The following is a 21650-nucleotide window of genomic DNA, read 5'->3' on the forward strand; positions in this document are numbered from 1 at the left end:
ACTTTGAAAACCTGTGCCAAAGACTAAATGATCAGTGTTTGCTTTGCTGTGAAGATGTTTCTTCCCCAGGGATGTGGAATCATAGTTCTGTTTTTTTTTAATCATGAAGAATAAGGATTAGAGATATGTCTCAGTATGTTCTGAACAAGTGAAGGACCTGAGTTCAATTGCCAGCACTCAAGTAAAAAGTTGAGTGTGGTGGTGCATCTTCTTAACCCCAGTGTGGAGAAGGCAGAAACAGGAGAATCTTTGGGGCTGTCCAGCCAGCCAGCCTACCTGAACCAGCTAAGACCCAAGTCAAAGTGAGAGACCACATCTCAAAACCTAGGTGAGAAGGAATGATGCCCGAGGATGTCCTGAGGCTTCCACATGGACTCATGTACACATGTGCATTGCACACCCACAAACATGAACACACACCTAGACACACAATCACACAGACTAGCAACCTGAGCTTTGTAGAAACATAAGTTCAGGTAAAAACATGGACTTAGTGCTTAAAAATTGTGTATCAGCAATATCACCAACATAAGGGAGATGTAAAATGCAGCTCACAAAATAGAACATGTGTTCAAATCACATGTGTGGTAAGAGCTTAATATATTAACACATGAAAGATATAAAGAACCCTTAAAACTAAACATACACACACACATACACACACACACACATACACACACACACACACACACACACACACACTTTTTAATTTTATTTAAACATTGCAGTGGTCAGAATCATAAAGAACTAGAATGGTAGTTACTGGGGTCAAAGGAGGGAGAATAGATTTTATGGTTGAAGGATACCAAGTTTGATCTTTAGAAGATGAAGAATTTGGGGAACAGATGGTTTCTTACGAGAATTTTAGCTATCATGATCAGACAACACAGAATCACCCGAGAAGGAAGTTTTAATCAAGGGATTGCCTAGCTCAAACTAGCCAGAGAGCTTGTCTAAAGAGGCCTGCCTTGTTTGTTAATTTATATAGCAAGGCTTAGTCTACTATAGGCCGCACCATTCCCTGGGCAAGTTGTCCTAGAGTGTATAAGAAAGTTAGCTGAGCATAAGCCAGCCGGTGAATCAATAAGCAGCATTTATTTATTACTTCTGTTTTAAATTCCTGCCCTGACTTTCTTCAGTGATGAAAGTCACCTATTAGTGTAAGTCAACTAGACCCTTAGTCCTCTAAGTTTCTTTTGGTCAGTGTTGAATCACAGCAACAGAATGAAACCAGAACAGGTGGTCACGACACTGGTACCACATCTTGAACGCACTTGACATCACTGACCCTCTTCACTGAAAACAACTAAGACAATAATTTTCATGGTAATTGTATTCTATCACAATCAAAAGAAAAGATAATCCCCCCTTTAAAGTTATTCTTCACTTTGCTGCATATGAAGGGAGACAGAGTCTATTTGCCCATGGTGTTGGCTTGGAAAGAAATCAAACAGGAAACTGGAAAGTGGGGTCTGAGAGCTGAAGAGTTAAGCTCAGGAAATGAGGTACATGACTGCAGTGTTTCATATATCTATGGATGGAAATGTCTTAATGAACCTCATGGCTTAGCAGGAACACTATATGCTAATAAAAAATTAAATACAAGAAGGGAAGGAGAGGAGAAAAGTTACACTTTTATATCAATGTCCAAGTAACTGCACATTAAAATGAACTAAAATAAAAATACCAATTATTCTACTGTGTCTTAAATTACTTGCTCTCTAGAGTCCAAGGGACCATGTTTCACTTAAATCTGATATAGGAACTTTTCCTCCTTGTCAACACTTGTTGAACGGCACAGCATTTGTAAATCTAGATCCCTCTGCCCCATTCAGCTCCTGCCCTCTCTTCTAGAGCAGATATTCTCAAAATCTAATCAGCATGCATCACTGGAAGAGCGTATTCCTAGGCCCTTCCCACCTGGCTCAGTGGAACTTATTTTTTATCATCCCTGCTAACTTAGATTTAGACTACTTCAATGGTTAGTTCTAATAACCAACATGATGATTAGATGTACCAAGTTCACCAGGTACACCACTGGGTGGGTCTATGAGCAGACTTCCAGACAGGATGAGATCACCAGGACTCAACCCTTCTAAATGGTTTGAGGTCATTGGGAAAGGGTGAAACTACTAAGGGCCAGGTTTGTCTGCAGGAAGTACACCATCCTTTTCTGTCTCAATTCTACTCTGCTTCCTGGCTTCCAGGATGTGGGTAGCCCAGCCACATGCCACGCCCAAAATGAAGTGCAAGCTCTGAAATATCTTGACATCCCAGATTGTTTCTGTAGGTATCAAGTCACACAATCATAAAACAGGCTGATCTGTTAGGAGAACACTGGTCAATAGACCTGGGATCACTCACAGCTTCTTCTCTGAAGCCCATCTCTGAAAATCTTACTCAGCTAAATGCTTACACATCAAGTCCTTTATTTTTATTTTTTATTTTTTTTTTTGGCTTACTTGATAACATCTCTGCTTTCATTTATTACAACTTCAAATATACAGAGAAACATAATTTTAAAGCCTTTCTCTGCTTTCCTTCCCATCTTGATTCATTCTAAACCTAACCATTTGGTTTGTCTACTGCTTACAAAACTGTCTCAATTCAATGTGTTTATGAGACTCCTTTAAAGAGGCTGTTCTGAAATCTCCCATGACTCAGAACCACCAGCACCTGGTGGGGGCTGTTCATCAAGACGACGATTCACCATATATACACCGAAAACCCATACAAGGCTCAGGAGTCTGCATTTTAGCAAATTATCCTATGATTTGTATAGTTTTGGCTTATCAGCAAGGCTTGAAAAAAACACTAGAAGTTAGAATTATTTTTCTTAATCCTTCCTGATTTTTGTCCTGGTTTTTAATGTGATCTGAGTTCTTTCTATGTATGTGGCTGAGGCAAATAAAAGAATCTCAGGGCTATTTTAGAGATCAAAATGGTCATCAGCTTTGCTCTTTACATGGAAAACCTAAGACTAAGAGGTGGTCTGGCTGGATGATGGTCTAGCCAGGACTCAAACCTAAACTGAAGCTCCAAGGTGTACAAGGCTTTCTCAGGAAATGACAACCAGTGCTTCTCAGCCATGTTTATAGCACTTGTTTTGTTTTGTTTTGTTTTGTTTTGTTTTGTTTTGTTTTGTTTTGTTTGGATGCTACTGAGAACCATACAGCCAGGGACAGGAGCCTACAACTGAGCTACATGCTTAGGGTGTTCTAAGCAGTGTCTACTGGACTACAAGGTGCTGGAGACAGTGCAAAGGAGAGGTCGTAATTCTCAGCAATTCAAGAATACATAGGGCACCTATTTTCCAGAGAGATGAAAAGTGAGTAAACGACTATTTATTATTATTATTATTATTATTATTATTATTATTATTATTATTATTACTTTCTTATACGCTAATATATTCAATACTGAAAACAATTAAGAAACATGGTGCAAAAGGAAGGAAAAAGGGTCTTTAACTAAGGCAGGGTTGATACATAAAAGACAGTAGTGAGAGGATGTGGAAATAAACACAACAGATGCAGATCTGGTCTCAGGACAGAAATTTATTATCTCAGGGTTTGCAGTCAGATCTCATACTATACTACAAGAAAAATCCGAAATCACTGAAAGTGGAAGCCAGAGACTGGGATGAAGCTCAGTTCGTAATGCATGAACCTAACATGCCCCAAGTTCCTAAGCTTGATCACTGGATAAACCAAGTTTGTTGTGTGTTCCTTGTTACTCTGCACTTCAAAGGAGGAAGCAAGGTGATCAGAAGTTCAAAATTATATTTTGTTACATAGAGAGCTGAAGGTCAGCCTGATTCATGTGACCTTGTATCAATAAGAATGTAAGTCAAGGTCATAACCCATACCTATAATTTTGGCACTTGGGAAAGCGAATGAAATACTGCAGTGTTGCTTGGGCAACATGGTAAAATTCTATCTCAGATAGATAGATAAAAAGCTATCTAGTTATCTCTGGTGTTAACACCCAGGCCAGTGAAAGGCAAGCACAACAACAGAAACAACAGAAGCCAATGTAATTTGGCACCATCAGAATCCAGTTCTCAACTACAAAAAGTTTTGGATATCCTAACACAGCTGAAAAGCAAGATTCTGACATAAAATTCCTTCTAATGATGATGATACAGTCCTTTCAGGAAGATATAAATAATTCCTTTCAAAAAAACAAAACAAAACCAACACAGCCAAACAGGTAAAAGCCCTTAAAGAGGAAACAAATCCCTTAATAAATACAGGAAAATGCAATCAAACAGGTAAAGGAATTGAACAAAACAGCCTAAGACCTAAAAATGAAAATAGAAACAATGAAGAAATCACAAATAGAGGCAACACTGGAGATGGAAAACCTAGGGAAGAGATCAGGATCTACAGATGCAAGCATTACCAATAGAATGCAAGAGATAGAAGACAGAATCTCAGGCATAGAAGACATTAATACATCAAAGAAAATGCAAAGGGTTAAAAAATTCCTAACCCAAAACTTCCAGGAAGTTTGGGACACAATGAAAAGACCAAACCTAAGAAAAATAGAAATAGAAGAGGGAGAAGATTCTCATTTCAAAGGGTCAGAAAACATCTTCAACAAACTCATAGAAGAAAACGTCCCTAACCTAAAGACAGAGATGACCAGAAACATACAAGAAGCCTTGTAGAACACCTAATAGATTGGAAGAGAAAAGAAAATCCTCCTGACACATAATAATCAAAACACTAAATGTACAGAACAAAGAAATAATATTAAAAGCAGTAAAGGGAAAAAGCCAAGTAACATACAAAGGCATACCTATCAGAATTACATCAGACTTCTCAACAGAGACTCTAAAAGCCAGAAGACCCTGGACAGATGTCATGCAGGCCCTAAGAGACCACAGATGCCAGCTTAGACTAGTAATCCCAGCAAAACTCTCAATCACCATGGATAGAGACACAAAGATATTCCATGATAAAACCAAATTTAAACAATATCTTTCCACTAATCCAGCCCTACAGAGGATACTAGAATGAAAACTCCAACACAATGAAGGTAACTGCACACAAGAAAACATAAGAAATTAATCCAAATCGCAAAGAAGGGTAGCACACAAACAGATACACAAACACACCCACACACTACCACCTCCAATAACAAAAATAACAGGAACTAACAATCATTGGTTATCATTTAATATCTCTCCACATCAATGGACTCAATTTTCCAATAAAAAGACACAGGCTAACAGATAGGATATGTAACTAGGATCTATCATTCTGCTGCATAAAAGAAACACACCTTAAGCAACAAAGACTATCCAAAGAAACAAGCAGAAGTAGCCATTGCAATATCCCATAAAATAGACTTTCAACCAAAAGTAATCAAAAACAAACAAACCAACCAACCTGTGGAAAGATACTTTGTATTCAGCAAAGGAAAGCCCTACCAACATAACATTTCATTTCTGAATATCTATGCCCCAAATACAAGGACATCCACATTTGTAAAAGAAATCTTACTAAAGCTCAAAGCATGCATTGAACCCCACACAATAATAGTGAGGGACTTCAGTACCAAATCTCACCAATGAACAAGTCATTGAAACAGAAACTAAACAGAGACACAGGGAAACTAACATAAGTTATTAACCAAGTGGACTTAACAGACATTTACACAATATTTCACCCCCAAATCAAAGAATACACCTTCCTCTCAGCACCTCATAGAACCTTCTCCAAAACAGATCATATAATTGGACACAAAACAAGCCTCAACAAGTACAGGAAGGTTGAAATAATCCCATGCATTTTATTAGATCATCATAGACTAAGGCTGGAGTTCAATAACAACAAAAACAACAGAGAACCCACATACTCATAGAAACTGAATAACTATTCAATTTTAACTTGGTCATGAAAGAAATAAGAAAAAAAATGAAAGACTTTCTAGAATTCAATGAAAATGAAGGAAAAACATCCTCAAACTCATGGGACACACTGAAAACAGTGTTAAGAGGAAATTTTATGACACTAAGTGCCTTCATAAAGAAATTGGAAAGATCCTATACTAGAGACTTAACAGTATACCTGAAAGCTCTAGAACAAAAGGAAGCAAATACGTCAAAAGTTGTAGATGGCAGAAAATAGTCAAACTCAGAGCTGAAATCAGTAAATTAGGCACAAAGAGAACAATACAAAGAACCAACAAGACCAAGAGCTGTTTTTTTTTTTTTGAGAAAATAAACAAGATAGACAAACACTTAGCCAGACTAATTAAAAGGCACAGAGATAATATTCAAAATAACAAAATCAGAAATGAAAAGGGAAACAAAGCAATGGAAACTGAGGAAATTTGAAAAATCATCAGATCTTACTACAAAAGACTATACTCAATAAAACCAGAAAATCTAGATGAAATGAATGACTTTCTAGACAGACCATGTACCAAAATTAAATCAAGATCATGTAAACTATGTAAACAGTCCCAGAACCATTAAGGAAATATAAACAGTGATTAAAAACTTCATAACCAAAAACAAGTCCAGGGCCAGGTGATATTCAAAGAAGATCTAATACTCAAAACTATTCCACATTACTCCTCAAACTAGTCCACAAAAAAAGAACAGAAGGAACACTGTGTAATTCATTCTATGAAGCCACATTTACTCTGATACCTAAACCACACAAAGACCCAACAAAGAAAGAAAACTGTAGACCAATTTAGCTTATAAATATCAATACAAAAATACTCAATAAAATTCTTGCATACTGAATCCAAGAACACACGAAAAACATTATTCATCATGATCAAGTGGCCTTCATCCAAGGGATGGTTCAATAAACAAAAATTCATCAATGTAATCCACTATATAACAAAACTCAAAGAAAAGTCACATAATCATTTCATTAAATGCTGAAAAAGCCTTTGTCATAATCCAACACCCCTTCATATTAAAACTCTTGGAGAGATCAGTGATCCATAGCACATTACTAAATATAATAAAAGCAATATACAGCAAACCATCAGCCAATATAAAATTAAATGGAGAGAAACTTGAAGCAATCCCACTAAAATCAGGGACAAGACAAGGCTGCCCAATCTTCCCCTATCTATTAACTATAGTACTTAAAGTTCTAGCTACAGCAATTAAACAACAAACGGAGCTCCAGGGGATACAAATTAGAAAGGAAGAATTCAAGGTATCACTATTTGCAGATGATAATATACTTAAATGGTCCCCAAAATTCTATAACTGAATTCCTACACTTGATAAACTTCAGAAAAGTTGCTGAATATAAAATTAACTCAAACAAATCAGTTGCCTTCTTTTATACAAATGATAAACAGGCTGAGAAAGAAATTAGGGAAACAAGATCCTTCACAATAGCCACAAATAGTACAAAATTTCTTGATGTAACTCTAACCAAGCAAGTGAAAGATCTACATGACAATAACTTCAAGTCTCTCAAGAAAGGAACTGAAGAAGACCTCAGAAGATGGAAAGATTTCCCAGGCACACGAATCAGTAGGATTAACATAGTGAAAATGGCCATCTTACCAAAAGCAATTTACAGATTCAATGCAATCCCCATCAAATTTCCAGCACAATTCTTCACAGACATGGTAAAAGCAATTGTCAACTTCATATGGAAAAACAAAAAGCCAGAATAGCCAAAACAACTCTGAACAGTAAAAGAACTTCTGGTGGAATCACCATCCCTGAACTCAAGCTGTACTACAGAGCAATAGTGATAAAAAAACAAAACAAAACAAAACAAAACAAACCCTCATGGTCTTGGTATAGAGATCAATGGAATAGAATCAAAGACCCAGAAATAAACCCACACACCTATGGACACTTGACCTTTGACAAAGAAGCCAAAACTATATAGTAGGAGAAAAGAAACAAACAAAAAAGCATCTTCAACAAATGGTGCTGGTCTAACTGGCAGTTGGTAGGAAGAAGAATGCAAATTGATCCATATTTACAATCCTGCACAAAGTTCAAATCCAGATAGATCAAGAAACTCAACACAAAACCAGGTACACTGAATCAAATTGAAGAGAAAGTGAGAAATTACCTTAAATGCATTGGCACAGAGGAAAATTTCATGAACAGAACATCAGTGGCTTAGGTTCTAAGACTAACAATTGATAAATGGGATCTCTTGAAACTGAAAATTTTCTGTAAGGCAAAGAACACTCTCAGTAGGACAAAATGACAACCTATGGATTGGGAGAAGATCTTCACTAACTGATATGAATATATGAATAGCTGAGAAGTACTTAAAGAAATCAACATCCTTAGTCATCAGGGAAATGCAGATCCAACTACCCTGAGATTCCACCTTACATCAACCAGAATGGCTAAGATAAAAATCTCAAGTGACAGCACATGCTGGCGGGAATGTGGAGAAAGAACATTTCTCCATTGCTGGTGGGATTGCACACTGGCACAACCACTCTGGAAGTCAATCTGGTGGGTTGATTATGCCACTCCTGGGATGGGGTATGGGTGGAGGAACCTCTAGAAATTCTCAGAGACCTGGGATGTGAGAGGCTCCCAGGACTCATTGGGGATAACCTTAGCCGAACAGTTGAGGAAATGGAACCTGAAGATACTACCTCCAGTAGGTAAACAGGGTCCCTAGTAGAGAGATAGGGTCATGAACCCACCTCCAAAATTTTGACCCAGAATTGTACCTGTCTGAAAGAAATGCAGGGACAAAAATGGAGCAGGCACTGAAGGAAAGGCTTCCCGGTGACCAGCCAAACTTCGGATCCATCTCATAGGTGGGCACCAAAGCCTGACACTATTACTAATGCTATGTTGTGCTTGCAGACAAGAGCCTAGCATGGCTGTCCTCTGAGATGCTCTTATCAGCTCCTGACCATACAGATGCAGATGCTTACAGCCCACCATTGGACTGAGGTCAGAGACCCCTGTGGAAGAGTTGGGGAAGAATTGAAGGAACTGACAGGGATGGCAACCACATAGGAAGATCAACAGTGTCAACTAACATGGACCCCTGGGAACACCCAGAGTCTAAGCTACCAACCAAAGAGCATATACAGGCTGGCCTAAGGCCCTGGGAAGATATGTAATAGAGGACTACTTGTCTGGCTTCAGTGGGAGAGGATGTGCCTAATACTGTAGATGCCCATGGGAAGGGGGATCCCAGCTGGGGGTGGAACACCCTCTCAGAGGCAAATAGGAGCAGGAGGGGATAAGAAACTCTGGAAGGGGACACCAGGGAGACAACATTTGGGATATAAATAAATAAAATAATTAAGTAAAATAAATAAATAAATAAATAGATAAATAAATAAATAAATAAATAAACTAAAATGGAAGAAAATGCAAGAGATTTATTCTGTAACTTCAGGGTAAATGAAGATTTTTGAATTACAACTCAAAAATTCAAAAGCCATAGTAATGATTAATATATTCAACTACAAAAAATAAGATACATGTGGAAGAAACACCTTCCACAGGATCAAAATTGATGAACTGGTTAAAAAAAAATCTTTCTTTTCAAAAAATGAATTACTGATGACTCTTGGTTATATAAAAAAAAGTGGTCAAACTCACTTATAATAAAAATGTCCAAATTAAAATATATGTCAGTGCAAACTTTACTTAGTAGGAAATGTTCAGAATGTTAACTGGGAATTCTGCTGGTAACCATCTTGGAGAAATAGACTTTCTCTTACAGGGTAAATATATATATTTTTTAAACAGAAAGAAATTCATCAACATCTGCCAAAGTTAAAATTATATATAATGTTTGACCAACTATTTCAGGAAATTAATTTTACATTACACAAGACATGCATGGGTTGTCTCCACTGGAGTATTATTTGCAGTAGCAAAATATTGGAGATGACTTAACTCTATTAATAGGGCATCAGATAAATAAAACATGTCTCCTTTACAAATGAAAGCTTATGCATTGACATAGAACAATCTGGAAGATGCCAGGGGAATAGAAGATAAAGTAAATGTATTTGGTTACTACAGGGGGAGAGTCTGAGGCAGAGGAAGAGCAGCATGGAAAGAGAATTTAACTGTTCATTTTTCATGTGTGTTCTCTGTTTTGGATGATACAGGGATTGAATCTTTTATGCTCACCATATAAGCTGAGCTATATCCCCAGCCCTCTTTTTACTTCTTATCTGGAGACAGGGTATTACTAAATTTCCAAGGGAAGTCTTGAACTCATTTTGTAAAGGCAGGGCTCGACTTTATGTTCTTCCTGCAAAACTGGGATGATAGACCTGCAACATTAGGCACAAATATTGATATTTTTAATATTTGAAATATACAAATGTATTATCTATTCAAACCTTAATTTATTCAAGCAATTAACCATGGAGTCTGTTCAAGACACATGTGGTTTCTACCAGCATCAACCCCAGTAAGTGCAAGTCTTCCCGGTGGAAGCCTGATGAGCTCTCATCACTAATGACCTAGCATACAGTTATCACCAAAGGGATAATTGCTATTCCTTTAGGTCCTGCCTCTGAATTTGACGGAACAGCCCAAAGCAACTCTTACATGGGAAATCAAATACAGGGTAGACCACCATATGCCCATGTTTTCCAAGATGGATGTCATAATTATTATATGGCGTTCAGGAAACAATTTGTAGCCTTGGCTGGTTTCTGCTTCTATAATACTTTTTTTGTAATATTGCATATTTCTTTAAAAATGAAGGAAAAGAGCCCATTTTTTGAGTTCTGGGTGACAAATGGACAACAAGTATCCAGACAGCCTTCAATGCCATCATCCATACTGTGTTCATGGTCTGTCTGTTCATCTGAAACAATACTATAGATATTTGTGAAAAGACACTTTAGAAAAAACCTCACACCATGGCTAAGTTTTAAAGTCATAAAAATTCTTTTGTGGTATTTGCTAAAATTGAATCTATACACACTGCATGCCCCAGTAATTTTCACAAGGAGAAGCATGAGTAAAACAAGGCACATACAAAGGAATCCTTAGAGAGGGACCCATAATACAAGCAGGACAGTCCTCACACATCCACCAAGACAGAAGACCAGATACATTTGTCAAATGTACGGTCATGAGACACTACACTGTGATGACAAATGAGACCTAGGACTCATTGCAAGATCCTCACTTAGAACGCTGGGCTAATGAAGACAGACAGAAAATTGGAACAAGCATATTGATGTTATTTATAGGTCCTAATAGCAGGAACTGACCTTCAGTTTTGGAAGTGACAAGAGTGGTTGGAAGGTACTGTTAAAGATGGTGTGGGTGACTACATGGACCACTAACCTACAACACCAGGTAGTACAGAGCTATCGAATAATTTATTTAATATCCAACTTTCTGTGTTGTGCATTTAGAAAGTTTTTAAAAATCATTCCAAGCCAGAACAAGCCATATGTGAGTTTCACATAAGTCATGGGCTTAACCTCGGAAGAAATGTTCTTCCTGTCTGTGCTAAGACACTGATTAAGTTGAAGATGCAGGCCTGGTAGGGGAGAATGCTCTCTGACAGTATTCCTGAGGAACTGAGCAGAGCTCTGGGTTTAGTTTGACAGAGATGAGGAGTTTCTTAGTCCCCCAAAGTAAGAAGCAAGAGGAAGCGGCTGAGTGAAGAGCCTGTACCTGCATCCACGAATGAGGAGACTGTACCTGCAGCCACAAATGAGGAGACTGTACCTGCAGCCACAAGTGAGGAGCCTGTACTTGCAGCCACAAATGAGGAGACTGTACTTGCAGTCACGAGTGAGGAGCCTGTACTTGCAGCCACGAATGAGGAGCCTGTACCTGCAGCCACGAATGAGGAGACTGTACCTGCAGCTACGAGTGAGGAGACTATACCTGCAGCCATGTGTCAGGCGCAGAAACCCCACACGACTGAGATCCCCACTGAAGCTAATTTTCTAGATAATCAAAACTTCTCTCATTATAAAACTCCTTCATTTAAAATGAAATCATTTTAATGGAATCCTTCTAAATTGTATTTCACACATTCCTGACTTTTTGAAGATGTGCTAATGGAATTTAACCTTTGTAACAAATGACAGCAATAACAATAACTACCATCTCATGCCAGGTGCTACTCAAAATGCTCTCTCTAACACATTTGTCCATCTTGTTCGTCACAGAAGTCTTATGAATTAGGTTCTGTGATTGTTCCCACTTTAAAGGTGAGGCACAGGATGATTACATAAAGGTCAAGTACAAATATCACAGAATTAATAGTAGGAAGAGCAGTGCCTGTCTCCAGAGCCTAAGCTCGTGACCACTGAACGGGATAGTTTTCTTTCTCTTATATGTGGGGACTTGGTGATGGGTACTTTCATATGCATCACGTACATGTGGCAGCCAGAGCCCACTGTCAGATTGTTTGAGTATTCTCCATCTTATTTGCTGAGACTGGGGACTCTCCCTGGCCTGGAGCTCACTAATTGAACTAAGCTGACCAGCCACAAAGCTTTCTGTCACTATCCACCACCACCACCACCACCATCTCCTCCACCACCACTTCTACCACCACCCACCACTACCACCACTATGGCTATACTAGGATGTCAAATGCCACCATACCTGGCTTAAAACCAACCAAGCAAGCATAGATTATTTTGGATCAGACCCAAGTACTCATGTTGGTATGGTAAATGCCTTAAAATGTATCTCCTGCTCCTGAGACCTTATCTTCTGCTGGCCTAGAAGTTTTGGTTCCAGAGGTAGGACATGGTCCTGCCAGGAGCCACAACAAAAACATCCCACTGAACTGGAAGCTCAGACTTCCCACCTGGCCACTTTGGGCTTCTGATGTCCTTCAGTGAAGAGGCTAAGAAAGGAATAACAGTGTTAGGAAGGATGATTGATCCATATTACCAAGGGGAAATTGGATTGCTTTTCTACAAAGGAGATAAGAAAGATTATGTTTGGAGTCCAGGATATCCTTTAGGGTGTGTTTTAGTTAGGACTTTACTGTTGTGAAGAGACACCATGACCAAGGCAACTCTTACAAAGAACATTTCACTGGGGCTGGCTTACAGGATTGGTGGTTCAGTCCATTATCATCAAGGCAGGAAGCATGGCAGTGTCCAAGCAGGCATAGCGCTGGAGGAGTTTAGAGTTCTATATTTTGTTCCGAAGGCAAACAGGAGAAGACTAGCTTCCAGGCAGTTAGGAGGAAGGCCACTGATAAGCCACCCCCCACAGTGACACACTTTCTCCAACAAGGCCACACCTCCTAATAGTGCCACTCCCTGGGTCAAACATATTCAAACCATCACATTCCACACCCTGGCCCTCAAAGGCTTGTTCAAACACATGAATCTATGGGGTGGGGGCAGGGCTGGCACATATCTAGTCATAGAATAATGCAAAATATATTTAGTCCAACTTCAAAAGTCCCCATAGTCTATAGCAATCTTAACACTGTTAAAAGTCCAAAGTTCTAAGTCTTTTCTGAGATTCATGCAATCTCTTTACAGTAATCCTCTATAAAATCAGAACAAAAAGGCAGATCACATACCTCCAACATCACAGGGTGTACATTACCACTTCAAACTTTCATAGTGAGGAAATACTGGACCAAAGCAAGACCAAAAATTAGCTGGGCAAACTCCAAACTCTGCATCTCCATGTCTGATGTCCAACTTCTTTCAGCTTTGTTGGCTGCAATACAATTCCTTCTCTCGGGCTGGTTCCACTCCCTGTTAGCAGCTTTCCTCAGCAGGTATCCCATGGCTCTGGCGCATCTAACATCTCAGGGTTGTCAAAGCAACCTCAACTTCACAGCTTCTTGTTTCAGTGTCTGAGATGCACTCATGGTCATGCACTTGGGCTCTTCCAAAGGGCTTGGGTCATCACTCCAGCTCTGCCCTCTGTAGCACTCTGGACTATGGTTGACTTCACTACAGTGCTGCTGCCCTTCTTGGTGGTCATCCCATGGTACTGGCATCAAGACCAATACACTGGGGTCTTCCACCACAACTAGGCTTCACCAATAGCCTCTCATAGGCTCTCTTCATAATGCCAAGCCTCAGCTTATTTTCATGACCCCTTTCACAACAACTGAGACTGCACATTCACCAGTGTACTTCCCTGGCCTCTCACAGTGCCAAGCCTCAACTGCTCTCCATGACCCCTTCATGCCTTCAAACCAGTACCACCTGGATGCCTCTTACACATTACCAACTCCAGCTGCAGCACAAGGCACAACCTTGGCTATCTCTGGAACACAGCTTTTCTGTGCTCTTAGAAAACACTTCCCAGAAGATTTCACCTCGGTGATACTGGTCTCTTTTTAATCATCGTTAAGTTTTTAGTGAGAGCTAAATAGCATCAATTGTCCCAATAGTCCCTTCTATTTTTGTCTATAAAGCCAGGGACACATGGCCAAAGCTACTGAGTTCTGCTGCTTACTGGAGCTAGAACACAGTCCTCTTGTTCTATTACACTATCATCAGCTTTCTGTTTTCCAACTCCTTCACTGCATAAGCTTGGCTGTCATGGAACTTGCTCTGCAGACAGACATTGAACTCAGAGGTCTATGGCTCTGTCTCCTGAATGCTGGGATTAAAGGCATGTATCACCACACCTGGACCTAAGCTTTTCTCTTCTTGGAACTTGTTCTGTGCCAGGCTAGCCTTGAACTCAGGGATCTATTTGTCTCTGTCTCCTTGGATTAAAGGCATGTATACACTACCATGCTTGGATCTGATCTTTTCATGGTCACTATTCCTCCAGATGCAGATCAAAAGTCTGTGTCCTCCATGCTGGATTGCAGTTCATTCCAGAATAAAAGTACAAATGAAAACAATAATCAGGTAATAATGCTTAACATGACATAACTATTCCTTGTTCAACTGCAAACACATAAGCAGTAAGCTTAGCTGGGAGGGATCTTGCCCCGAAGTCACCACTTTCTTAATATGTTTATCTCTTGAACACAGAATTCAGCTCCATTTCACTTCCTGGTGGCCCTTCACTACTTACGTGATACATTTTTGTGTTTTTGTCTTTTTGAGCTTGCTATGCTTTGTTAGAATGTCCTTCATAAGCGCGAGCCACAGTCTAAATTTGGTTGATTTGTCTGTTTAGCTTAGCCTCTGGTCGACTCTTCAAACACAGGCAAAGGCAGCAACATTCTTCACCAAAACATCATAAGAATAATATCCAGAGTTCAAATCACCCTCAGCACCAATGTTTTCCATATTCCTACTAAATGTCCCATTAAACCCCACTTAAAGCATTCCATGGCTTTCCAAATCCAAAGTCACAAAATCCACATTCCTCCAAACAAAAACATGGTCACCACTATCACAGCAATATCCAACTCCTGGTACCAACTTCTGTCTTAGTTAGGACTTTATTGCTGTGAAGAGACACTATGTCCAAGGCAACTCTTATAAAGGATATTTCACTAGGACTGGCTTACAGGTACAGAGAGGTTCAGTTCATTATCATGGCAGAAAGCATGGCAGCATCCAGTCAGACATGGAACTGGAGGAATTGAGAGTTCTGTATCTTGTTCTAAGGGCAAACAGAAGACTGGCTTCTAGGCAGCTAGAAGGAAGTTCTCTCAAAGCCCACCCCCCCACAGTGACACACTTCCTCCAACAAAGTCACACCTCCTAATAGTGCCATTCCCTGGGCCAACCATATTCAATTGCCACAGCATGTTTTTTGGTTAATGTCAATAGGAAACTACAAGGGCTTAATCCTGGAAAGATGAAAAAGGGCACAGACCCACCAGGAATCAAGGTATGGTACACTCTTCCAGGAAAAGAACCAAGACCTGCTTGCTGAAGGTGGGGAAATACAGAGTGGGTAGTAGAAGAAGCTAGTTATTAATACCATCTAAGGATGTTGCCAGTTGCAGAAATAAGAGTTATAATTGACTTAAGTATTTCTGTCTTATATTGGTAAGTATATGTTTGTACAAATATTTGTGTTTTCTTTCCTTAACTTCTTTATCATGTAATGTAACATCAATTAAGAGAATATTAGTAGTTATCATAGCTGAGTTTTAGATACTCAAAGGATGTCTCTTAAGGGACGTTGCCACCCATTTTAAAATGTATAATGTGTTTACAGTTGTACAAGTAATACTTATATCATGTTAGACATAACTATGGCCTGGTTGTTTTCATTCATAAATGAAAATATAACATAAGGAGATATGGTTGTACATCAAGTTGACAAAGCGTTAATTTGTAATGACTATTCTTGGTTGTCAACTTGACTCTATCTGGAATTAACTAAACACCAACTGGCTGGGAACCCCTGTGATGATTTTATTTCTTAATTAAATAATTTTAAGTAGGAAGACCAACATTTAATCCAGATCTTTGGAGGTGGAAAGATACACATTTAGTCTGGACCACACTTTGTCCTGGCAACCTATGTAAAGAACATGGAAGAAAGAAGCTTGTTCCTGCTAACAAGCATTGACTGGAGACCAGCTGAGATGTCCAATGTCACTGACTGCACAATTACTACTCTGTTCTTGGACCTTTCATTAGTAGACAACCTTTGTTGGATTAACTGGACAACAGCCTGTAAGCCATTTTAAAATATTTTCTGTGTGTGTATGAGTGTGTATGTGTATTTGCTTATATATACATTTATATAAACATATATATATATGTGTGTGTGTGTATGTATATACACATAAATATGTACATATATGATGAGTGTCAATCACTCATGATAGGAAAATACCCAAACCAAGGAGTCATCCTGAAATTAACAGAAAACATTCTCTGAGGGTGGTACAGAGCCAGGGTTGGTGTCAGGATAGTCAGCCTGAGTGGAAATCTAGAGACCTTTGACTAATACAGCTTTATTCTCCCATGTCAATGGATAGACCAGAACTCTGGCTGTGTCTTTAGAAAGCATTTGAGTTCTTATCTCTTTCCTTTCCTATTTCCTTTCTCCTCGCACCATTCTTTGTTCAGTGTCTGGTGGGGGAAATTAGGACTTTTGCATTCTAGACACAGACTTTGCCTCTGAGCATCATCCTCAAACACCGTCATCAACATTGTACTGTCAAGCTCTTACCAGTACTTTACCCTTCCAAAAACAAGCTAATGGAAATCTAGGTTTCCTTTCCTTAAGCTCCCAACCTTTTTAGGTCTCTCTACTTGACAGAGACATCCCATGGAATTGGATCAACTTCCTTATCAGTTTAAGGAACGCCTCTGGGTTATTCACATTTCCATACTTGGTGGGTTGCTTTCTCTTAACAGGAAGCCTGTGATGTTCATCATATTAACACAAACACTCCTCTGCTGGGAGCCATCTAGCCTGCGGCACCTCTCCAGAAAATTCTCACAGATAAGCACCAAGCCATGCAGAGTCTGTTTCTGTCAGATTTAAAGACCCGATGTCTGCAGAGAAGAAATGACTGTTCTTACCCAGTTTTCAAGCTGACCAAGGCATCCTCTACGCCCCTCTGGTTGAATTTGGTCATGTACTGGTGCATATAGGGGTAGTTGTTACGAATATTCCTTTCTGTACTTCCATTGGGTACTGTCCCAAATCGGAAAGGCGGAGAATAGTCATGAGGTCTCTGGAACTGGAGGGGGAAGTTAGGGGAGGAAAAGGTGAAAGGAAGAGAGAGAAGCAACCAGTGAGCATTCATTCGCACAGTGGCACAACATGTAGCAGTTGAACAGCAAAAGAGATTTGCTCAGGCTCTTTGTGCTCAACCACATCTTCCATGGGTCTGCGATCTCTAAGATGGCAAAACAGCATTTAGCTTGTGGTTTTGTTTCCATTTTCTATTCTGTGCCCCAGAAGCAAGAACAGGGCTTGGTCAATGAATATTTGCTGGGGATAGCTGTCCTGTGCCATTTAAGAGACTAGCACCATGCTAGGCACATAGTTGGCACCAAGATATTCTAAAAGAGTTAAGGGTCTACTTTACCCAAAGTCAGTTCTCTGGTTTGTGACAGTCTTTCCTTTTGTGATTACTATCAATCATACCTTGCTCTCAGCTCCAGAAAAATGGTCATATGCTAGGATTCATTCATCCTCCATTCAGTCATTTCCACAGGCAGTATTTATTTATAGAGTCCTAACAGTCGCCTGCTACAATGCCTGGCTCATGGCAGACCCAGGGTAAGTTTATGATCCAGAGACCCCACGGATTACTTCCTGGGTACTCAGGTTTCATGAAAGTTTTCTATGCTCCATGATTCTTTCTTGACTAACTGACTGATACTACCTGTTAATAGGATGTGTGTGTGTGTGTGTGTGTGTGTGTGTGTGTGTGTGTGTGTGTGTGTGTGTTATGTGCCTGCAAGTGCAGGGCAGACATAAATCTTACATATAATTCCTCAAAACAAAACCTACCTTGTGTTTTGACACAGTTTCTTTTACTGAACCTGGAACTTTCCAACAGTTTAGTGTTGGAGTTCTGGGAGATGAGACATGCAAGGCGTTTGGCTAACTGAGACATCACTCCAGCCCCATGTTCACAGCCTTAAAACATTTTATTAGGCTAACTTGAATTGTACACAATAACAGGTTTTGTTAGAGCATTTAATTATGTACAAAGTATACTTAGATCAAGTTTTAGAGTATTTGATCAAATTAAAGTCAGTTGCTATAACCTGCATTCTAAAAATACAATTGTCCCTAGAGATAGCACAGGCAGGAGCCATGAGACTTAGCTGAGAATCTGTCCCTCTTAACTAGGGACCATGGGTAAGTCATTTCACACCATCCTGTCTCCTGTCTTTCTTTCAAACCTGCAGTAGGGACCATACCAGCAGTTCCCTTATAGAGTTATTATGAAAACCAAAGACTAGGACATTCACCAAACAGCAGCAGTCAAGAAAGCATTAGAAACTAATTCTTTAGTGTCTCTGTTCATTGTGGGCAAAACCAATAGCGCAAGCTGTATTTTTCTTTCTCTTTTTTTTCCTTTTTTAAAAATTGGATATTTTCTTCATTTACATTTCAAATGCTATCCCAAAAGTCCCCTATACCCTCCCCCACTCCCTGCTCCCCTACCCACTCACTCCCACTTCTTGGCCCTGGCTTTCCGCTGTACTGAGGCATATAAAGTTTGCTAGACCAATGGGCCTCTCTTTCCACTGATGGCCAACTAGGCCATCTTCTGCTACATATGCAGCTAGAGACATGAGTTCTGGGGGTACTGGTTAGTTCATATTGTTGTTTACCTATAGTGTTGCAGACCCCTTTAGCTCCTTGGGTACTTTCTCTAGCTCCTCCATTGGGGGCCCTGTGATCCATTCAATAGCTGACTGTGAGCATCCACCTCTGTGTTTCCTAGGCCCCGGCACAGTCTCACAAGAGACAGCTATATCTGGGTCCTTTCAGCAAAATCTTTCTGGCATATGCAATAGTGTCTTCATTTGGTGGCTGATTATGGGATGGACCTCCGGGTGGGGCAGTCTCTAGATGGTTCATCCTTTCGTCTTAGCTCTAAACTTTGTCTCTGCAACTCCTTCCATGGATATTTTATGTATTTTTCTACAGACTGTGATGAATTATGAAACTAGAGAGTACTAATCACGACAACCCATGTTTTGTCAGCTTAGTTATTTTGTAATGACTGATGTTTGCCCAGGAGATAACAGTGTGCCCCAAACTTCTAAAGGTATTGGTCCTGTGACCTCACAACAGCTCGGTATGAGATTAATCTTACAACATCATTTTGTATATAAGGGAACTGAGGCTTCAATTACATGACCTGTGTAAAATATAGGCATGGTGATGCACATCCATATCATAGATTCAGGCTGAGGCAGGAGGGTCACAAGTTCAAGGCTAACCTAGGCCACACATCAAAGCATTGTCTCAAAAGTAAATGAAATATTGATGAGGACCTGAAGATTCTGAAAGGGTAAAAAAATTCCCAGCAAACCAGTGTCAATCCTAGGACCACAGTCCACAGGGTCTCTTCAACTGGCAAGTCTGCCTGCTTTACACAAAACAAGGAAATCCAGATAGAGTATCCAAGCTTCCTCCAGACAGAGGCCAAACAGAGGTGCTAGGTGCTAGGCTCGCTTCCAGAACTCCCACTTCTTTTTACTGTTAATTAAAACTTCTTTATGAAAATATTTTTTCCTAAATGAGACATGCTACAACAGGATTGGCAGCAGTAACTGGATCTGGGATAGGGGAGCATCCATTGTCTCATTTAAAGTTTCCTGCCTAGATGCATTTTGCACTGTGTGTGTGCTTACATCTCTCTCTCTCTCTCTCTCTCTCTCTCTATATATATATATATATATATATATATATATATATATATATACATACATATATGTGTGTGTGTATATATATGTATGTATATATACATATATATGTGTATATATAATATATATGTAATGCATGTGTATATTACATATGTATATGTATGTGCATGTATTATATGTGTTTGTGTATGTATGTGCAAGGATGTATATGTATATATGCATGTGTGCATATGTATATATGTGTTAATTCACATACATATATGTATGTAAATGCATGTATTGATATTGAATACATATATGCACATGTATGCATAAAGGTATATGGGTATGTGTATGTGAGAGGGAGAGAGAGGGAGAGAGAGAGAGAGAGAGAGAGAGAGAGGAGAGAGAGCACAGCATAAGGCTCTGTGGTCTCACTCTGCCACACAGCAACCTTTCTCATTGCCAGAAGAGAAAACACAGCTAAGGCTGCCTTGTAGAACAGCTGCAGGTGCTGGGGGAATGGACTCGTGTCGCTACTCATAAATCTAGTTGTTGTAACTGCCACCTGCAATCTCCAGAGACATGGAGCGATGGTCTATTGGAGGAAAAGCCTTCTGTTTCATTCTTCAACCGTTGCAGAGATGCAGCATTAAGATGTGCTTTCCTCCGCTGTGCACAGACAGACAGACAGACAAATCCTAAGTCTCCGGGAGGTCCCCTATCCACAGACATCAGCACCGGCCCTAACACCCAGGCCCCTTCCTCACTAGATCCAAGACTGTCACATTTTTAAACAATTCACCATGCACTTTTCATTGTTACCTGTACACACACACACACACACACACACACACACACACACACTTTTCTATATGTAACACAGTCAGATGGCACGATGCTCTATTTTTATGGATTTCAAAGAACATTCATGTATTTTAAAATTGAAATAGAATGTATAAAACATAGAACATAAAACATTTTAAATGTATCCTTCACTGGCATTAAACATACTTTGTGTAACTATCACTACCATTCATCCACGTGTTTCAAAGATTCCAAACCTTTCCATACCTGTTGTGGCTCACTATAGAGTCACAACCCCCAGCCTGAAAAGTTAGTTTCTCAAATGGCTCCTCTTTCTCAACTAGATCTATTCTGTAGATGGCTCATGTTTCCTGCTGGAATGGTTCTGGTGAGACTTCCCTCCAGCCAGGCACCCATTCATGCAGAGAGCAATCGTTGTGGCTTCAATGTCTGTAGGGCCTGTGATGCAGAGCCTCTCATGCCAGTAGGACCACAGAGCAGCGACATCATTACACAGTTTCTATCACGAAAGCTCCTCCCAGCTCCTTGGGGCTCTTCATCTCACTTGGGAGCTGGGTTGTTTAGAGCAGTCCGTAAAGCCCACTGAGCCTGCTTCTCTTATCTATACACTATGCATAGCT

At 39.7% G+C, this 21650-nt stretch overlaps 1 protein-coding gene across 2 annotated transcripts in view; it reads right to left on the minus strand.

The window, feature by feature from the left end:
• Positions 1-21650, minus strand: part of Grin2a (glutamate receptor, ionotropic, NMDA2A (epsilon 1)) — a 428183-nt gene that overhangs the window by 58789 nt on the left and 347744 nt on the right. For both annotated transcript variants that reach the window (NM_008170.4, XM_006521795.4), the window contains exon 11: positions 17410-17570. In NM_008170.4, coding sequence (NP_032196.2) covers positions 17410-17570 — 161 coding nt within the window. The remainder of the gene's footprint in view (positions 1-17409; positions 17571-21650) is intronic.

Source organism: Mus musculus, chromosome 16 (assembly GCF_000001635.26).
Source record: "Mus musculus strain C57BL/6J chromosome 16, GRCm38.p6 C57BL/6J".
Taxonomy (NCBI): domain Eukaryota; kingdom Metazoa; phylum Chordata; class Mammalia; order Rodentia; family Muridae; genus Mus; species Mus musculus.